The sequence below is a fragment of the Pyxicephalus adspersus genome, chromosome 9 (genome assembly GCF_032062135.1).
Source record: "Pyxicephalus adspersus chromosome 9, UCB_Pads_2.0, whole genome shotgun sequence".
Classification (NCBI taxonomy): domain Eukaryota; kingdom Metazoa; phylum Chordata; class Amphibia; order Anura; family Pyxicephalidae; genus Pyxicephalus; species Pyxicephalus adspersus.
The window spans coordinates 626,971-633,938 of record NC_092866.1 but is presented as its reverse complement, the minus strand read 5'-3'; the positions used below and the strand labels follow the sequence as shown (position 1 = coordinate 633,938).

At 50.2% G+C, this 6,968-nt stretch overlaps 1 protein-coding gene across 1 annotated transcript in view; it reads left to right on the top strand.

Moving 5' to 3' along the window:
- VAC14 (VAC14 component of PIKFYVE complex) overlaps positions 1–4,816 on the top strand; it is an 18,735-nt gene extending 13,919 nt beyond the window's left edge. The window contains exons 12-15 of the mRNA XM_072421751.1: positions 106–224; positions 813–892; positions 2,139–2,289; positions 3,890–4,816. Coding sequence (XP_072277852.1) covers positions 106–224; positions 813–892; positions 2,139–2,289; positions 3,890–4,046 — 507 coding nt within the window. The 3' untranslated portion in view covers positions 4,047–4,816. The remainder of the gene's footprint in view (positions 1–105; positions 225–812; positions 893–2,138; positions 2,290–3,889) is intronic.
- Positions 4,817–6,968: the final 2,152 nt, after the last annotated feature.

Genomic DNA, 6,968 nt, shown 5'->3' with positions numbered 1-6,968 from the left:
GTCTGTGGGTCCTAATAGTGGTTTGGTGCCAGGTCTGGGACTGTCATTGGGTGATGTATGATCAGGGGGGGACTCGGCCATTTCCTGTCTGTTCTCTCATTCCAGGAAAGCTGTGATCTGTTCTGCTGTCTGTACCGCTCGTGGTGTCACAGCCCCGTAGCCACCGTGTCCCTGTGTTTCCTCACTCAGAACTACAAACACGCCTACCACCTGATCCAGAAATTGTATCCTTACCATAGTCTGATTCTGGGTGACCCACACAGGCCCTGTTCCCAGCTGGGGACACATCCGGTCCTAGGGGCTGAATGGGCCAATCCTGGACATGTGACCTGCATGGGTCCCTCAGGTTCCTCATTGATTCCCCATGGTATAGTTTTCCTGAGTCCCGGGAGCAGTGAATATTTATGATATACGGATTATGGGTCCAGCTGCCCCCCCCCCTCCCGTATTCTGCACTCCAAGCGCCCGGTATGACCCAACTTTCCATCAATCGCCATCCAAGCCGCTCAACATGCATCCGGCTCAAATCTACAACCCAATCAGTTACAGCCAAGCCGATATGATTGCAGCTTTATAGATATTAACGAAATGACAAAACTTTATTTATAATTCTTATCAGAAAACAGTAATGTTTGAGGATATAAATGCAATCCAGGGATTCACCCCAATATTAAGCAGATTCCGGAAGTATTCCAGGTTGTATTGGGAGCCTCCCTCAGTAAATTCTTCCAGGTTCCGGGGCCCTATAGCATCCTTTGTTATGATATTCTAGTGATTGCATTGCTCTCTTCTTCCTTGACGGTGCTGCTCAGTGGTGACCTGGAGGTGACGGTGGATTTTTTGACCGAAGTGGACAAATTGGTGCAGCTGATCGAGTGCCCGATTTTCACCTGTAAGTAGAGATCACAGCCGTGTCACAGGGTCCGGGTATATTATACAACACCGTGGTATAGGGTGCGAGATTAATATTTGTACTGCAATTGTAAGAAAATCCGAAGACGTTCAGGTCATTTAGGCTGAAAAAGCTGATTGTGAGTTTTATCATTGTGAGCTCCCCCCATTCCTCCCATGTCTGTATATTGGGACCCCCCCCCTGGTCTTTGGGGCTCCCCCCCATCTTGGGTCTGTCTGGTATGTTGCCCCCAGATCTTCCTGTGTATTGGGGGCATTCCCCCACCCCCCATACACGTGTCCTGATGGCTCTGCACTGCTGGCTGGGAATTGGAGCAGAAGTGATGATCCGGCTGTGTTCTGTAGAGAGGAGTCAGCGTGCAGCGGATGTCAGGTCACCCCCAGCTTGTAATATATCAGATCGGGGGGGGGTTGTGACAGAATTTGTGAATATGTTACTTAAATTTAAAAACCTGGCCGTCCCAAATATTTTCTGAGCAGGCATTGTGTTTTTATGTCTTATGTTTTTTGGGCCTCATTCCCCTGGTTGGGGTTTGGTTTTTGGGCCTCGGTTCCCCTTTCTGGGGTGTTTTTTGGGCCTCATTCCCCTGGTTCGGGTGTTTTTTATGGGCCTTGTTACCCTGGTTGGGGTGTTTTTTGGGCCTCATTCCCCTGGTTGGCGGTGTCTTTTAGGCCTCATTCCCCTGGTTCGGGTGTTTTTTTATGGGCCTTGTTACCCTGGTTGGGGTGTTTTTTGGGCCTCATTCCCCTGGTTCGGGTGTCTTTTAGGCCTTGTTAACCATTGTTGGGCCTCATTCCCCTGGTTTGGGTGTTTTTTTATGGGCCTTGTTACCCTGGTTGGGGTGTTTTTTATGGGCCTTGTTACCCTGGTTGGGGTGTTTTATGGGCCTTGTTACCCTGGTTGGGGTGTTTTTTGGGCCTCATTCCCCTGGTTGGCGGTGTCTTTTAGGCCTCATTCCCCTGGTTCGGGTGTTTTTTTATGGGCCTTGTTACCCTGGTTGGGGTGTTTTTTGGGCCTCATTCCCCTGGTTCGGGTGTCTTTTAGGCCTTGTTAACCATTGTTGGGCCTCATTCCCCTGGTTTGGGTGTTTTTTTATGGGCCTTGTTACCCTGGTTGGGGTGTTTTTTATGGGCCTTGTTACCCTGGTTGGGGTGTTTTTTGGGCCCCGTTACCCCTGGTTGGGCCTTGTTCCCCTGGCTCTGTGTAATTTGTTTTCTCCCCGCAGATCTTCGCCTACAGCTCCTGGATGTAGAGAATCACCCGTATCTGATCAGAGCTCTGTACGGACTTCTCATGCTCCTACCGCAGAGCAGCGCATTCCAGCTCCTATCACACCGCTTGCAATGTGTCCCCAACCCGCAGCTCATGCGATCAGGGTAAGTGCTGCACATTCAGGCATGGCAGAGATATAGAGCAATGATGGTCCCCTCACCCCAGGACTTAATTATGATTTTCACCCCACCCCCTCTGTAGTGCCCGGGGTGCCCTCTATTATCCACTCATCTGCCAGCCGGAATATTCCTCTCTATAGAGCGGCACCATTGTCAATATCCAACCTACTGAGCTTGGCTTGGAGCTCGAAAACCAAATGCAGTCTGTGAACAGCAAGTCATTGCAATTTGTTTGCATTTACCCGCGCCAGTTTTGGGGGTTCAGTTAAACACCCCACTCGTGTCATACCCGTGATGGGGGGCTGGGTGAGAACATTTCCCCTGCAGGGCCCATAGCACCTAATGTGACACTTCTGTCCATGTGACACATGGGGGGGGTATAAGGGGGCACACCGACATTATCCTGACATTTTATTGGATTAAGAAGGAGGGGGGCATCTTGTATGCTGCACCCCAGAGAACCTGATTCTCCCCGATATAGAAATCATTGGCGGTGGGGAGTTTTCCTCATTCATACAAAGCAGAAAAAACACTTCTGTGTTCTGGGAAGAGAATTTTCCTTTTCCCCCGACAGTAAAATTATGTTTAGTGTTAGGCAGACAGCAGCTGCATACTGACCAATCAGATCTGTGATCAGGCCAGACCTGGCAATCAGGTGACCCATGCAGCGCTGCATTAAATGTGTAAAATAACCCGATCATCCAGCCGGAGTGATTCCCAGCTCTGCAGTTACTGCACTTCATGTCTCTCCTTTAAGGGGCTCAGGAAGACTTTTTTACTATTTGGATTATATTGCCCCAAGGATTGGACACTGGCAGGCGCAGGATGGCTCCTCCTACCAGCGTGCCTTTTTGGTGTCTGGGGGGGGGCTGGATCTCTCGTCGGCTCTGCCATTATAAAGATTGATCCATTTATACTTCTGCACTCCTGCTGCATGCATTTTGCAGATTTCTGTCATAATAGCTTTGCACCACCTCCAAACCCCCTGAACTGGACTTTGTGGGTACACTGGGGCAATGCTTTCCATGTACAGCACTGGTTAAGTTGGTTGGGGTTCCCCTTTATTTCTTGTTTTGTCATGGAGGGGGTTATTATTATAGCACTGATTGGCTGGCCTTGTGTTCCCTCCATCCACCATTGCCCTTATTCTGCCCCTGCGATCTGTTGCTGCTCCTCCCCTGCTCTGATTTTGGTCCCCTTCGGCCATCCACCCCTCTGGTCAGTGACCCTGGGGGGGGGGGGGGGGTGCTCACTACACTGCAAAGCTTTTAGTACTTCCTGTGCATCCCCATGGAGGGGAAAGAAATCTGGTCATTGTACCACCTGTATCCGGTCCTCCTTTCCGTATTGGTTCGGTTTGCTGATACCCGGGCCGGCTGATGCCCCATCTTCTGTGGGGGGGAAATAACCCAGAACACCAAATATGAAAATCTTTTTCTCTTGGTTTCCGGTGGTAATAATTCTGCTATGAAGATGCCGGAGAATCCACCCATATTGTACCCGGTCAGGTGCCAGCCTCTGAGGGGTATTTTGGCACGAGTTGCCCTCCTCTCATTTGTACTGTAAATGTTTCTTCTCTCCGCAGGCACAGCAAGGAATCGGCCCTAAATTCCTCCAAGGACGGCTTGGTGCGGATTGACTACACTGAGCTCCTGCAGCACTTTGAGAAGGTGCAAAACAAACACCTGGAGGTCAGACACCAGCGGGCTGGAGAGGTTCTGGAGCGACGCCTGGTACCCTAGATGGAACCCAACTGGACCCCTCTCCTGCCTGTGATTTCTGTGCCTCCACCTGCCCTGCATGTCCTGGGGGGGGTGGACGCAGCACCGGGGGGGCACCGCTGGCACACAATAGGCTGTTTACAGTTGGGGCAGAGGGTGTCTTTGCAGCCTAATTGGTGTATATGGAGTGGTATTACTTCCCTGGGTAACAAAGGGGGCAATAATTCCATCCTGAGGCCGGAGGGGTCATATAGACCCGATGACTGTATTGTGGAAATTCTGCGGATCACAGAAGGTGAAGGCTGAGCGTATGTACAGGCCCAGAGGATTCTGGGAGCTGACAAATCCTAGACTCCTGTTCACTGACAATGGATTCTCAGTGTCATCAATATTCACCCTTTTTCCGTGCCTTCCATGTGAGTGAATCTGCACGTCTGAAGGGTGAGACTCCCTCTCTTGTCATTCTAGGCACTGATCCCCCAACAGATTTATTGGGAGCTAAAGAGAACCTGTCAGAGCCGCCATCATCTGTGGTGATATCGGGTCTAGAGCTAAAAACAATTCTGCAGCCTGGGACATAGGGGGCACCCTGCGCACCTTCTCTGTAAGTCAGCTATTGGGTGCAGGGGGTCACCCAGACAGATTCCCGTGTTCCCAGCTCTCTGATATTATAAATCTGGGGGGTTCCAGATGGTTCATTTTTATGTTCTGGGCAAAAAAACACCTACCCCTCCCCCAACCTATTATGCCCCAGCATTTGTATAATAAACACTGAGATTTCTAGAATTTTACCCCAATGTGTTGTGTTTTCTTCTGCTGGAAAAGATTCCCATACACCATGTTCAAAACGCGGGACCCCATTATCATATGATTCTAATACACCCCTGCTATGGGGGACCCCTGGACCCCATTGTCATAAGATTGTATTACACGCCCGTACCTCATCGTCATACAATTCTATTACACCCCCAATATGGCCAACCCCTGCCCCCCATCATCCTGAGATTCTATAACCCCTGATATGGTTGACCCCTGGACCCCAACATATGATTCTATTACACCCCTGACATGGCTGACCTGGGGCCCCATCGTCATACAATTCTATTCCACTCCCACCCCATCATCATACGATTCTATTACACCCCTAACGAGGCCGACCCCATCGTTATACGATTCTATTACACCCCCCCACCCCCAGACCCCATCATCATATGATTTATTTACACACCCGACACGTCCGACCCCTGAACCCCATCCTCATACGATTCTATTATACAGCCGATATAGCCAACCCCCGATCCCCATTGTCATAAGATTGTATTACACCCCTGATATAGCCGGACCCCATCATCATACAATTCTATAACCCCCGACATGGCTGACCCCCAGAACCCATTATACGATTCCATCACACTCCCAACATGGCTGACCCCCTGGAACCCATCGCCATACGATTCTATTACGCCCCTGACATGGTTGACCCCATTGTCATACAATTCTATTTCACCCCCACCCCATCATCTTACGATTCTTTTAAACCCCTGATGTGGCCGACCCCTGACCCCATCGTCATACAATTCTATTCCACTCCCACCCCATCATCATACAATTCTATTACACCCCCAACACGGCTGACCCCTGGACTCCATCGTCATAGGATTCTATTACACCCCCGATATGGCCAACTCCCAGACCCCATTATATGATTCTATTACACCCCCCACATGGCTGACCCTGGACTATCATCATACGATTCCATTACACTCCCAACATGGCTGACCTTTGGACCCCATTGTCAAACGATTCTGGACGCCATCATGCAATTCCATTTCACCCCTGACACGGCTGGACCCCATCGTCATACGATTCTATTACACAGCCGACCCCCGGATCCCATCATCTTACACTTCTATTACACCCCTGACATGGGCGGTCCCTGCACCCTATCGTCATGTGATTCTATTACACCCCCGACACCGCCACCCTCCGGACCCCATCATATGATTCTATTACACCCCTGACATAGCCAACACCTGGACGCCATCATACAATATCGTTTCACCACTGACAGGGCCAGACCCCATCGTCATACGATTCTATTACACCCCCAACACGGCCGACCCCCGGACCCCATTGTCATACGATTCTATTACACCCCCGACACGGCCGACCCCTGGACCCCATCATCGTACATACAATTCTATTACACCCCCGACCCCTGGAGCGCATCACGTGATTCTATTACACCCACGATATGGCCAACTCCCAGCCCTATCATCATACGATTCTATAACCCCCGACATGGCCCACCCCAGGCCTCATTATATGATTCTATTACACTCCCAACATGGCCCACCCCCGGACCCCATGATCATATGATTCCATTACATCCCCCAATATGGCCGACCTCCAGACGCCATCATCTGATTGTACGTTTCCATTACACCCCCAATATGGACGACCCCCGGACCCCATCGTCATACGATTCTATTACAACCCTCAATATGGCCGACTCCTGGACCCCATCATCAGATTGTACGATGTGTACGGAATGTTCGTCCTCTTTATTACAGGGATTCTGAGATTTTGGTGGCCACGGCCTCCTGTGGACCCTACAGCGCTCCCCTCTGACCCCCCTCGTACAATTTGTATTATACAGTATTTATATAGTGCCTACAAATAACACAGCGCTGTACAATTGGGGTTAGAAATGACAGACAGTGACACAGGGAAAGGGGAGGACCCTGCCCCGAAGAGCTTACAATCTAACAGATTTTAGGGATCGGAGTGTTTGGTATTTGGTGGAATTGGGGATTTTGTTTTTGGTTGGAAGCAAAAATACTACAAAGGGTTCCGTGTGATCGGAATGTCGGGGGATGGGGGGGTCACATGTTTATCTTTAGCTTCTGACCCCGATATTTGGTAAAATCGGTGATTTGGGTA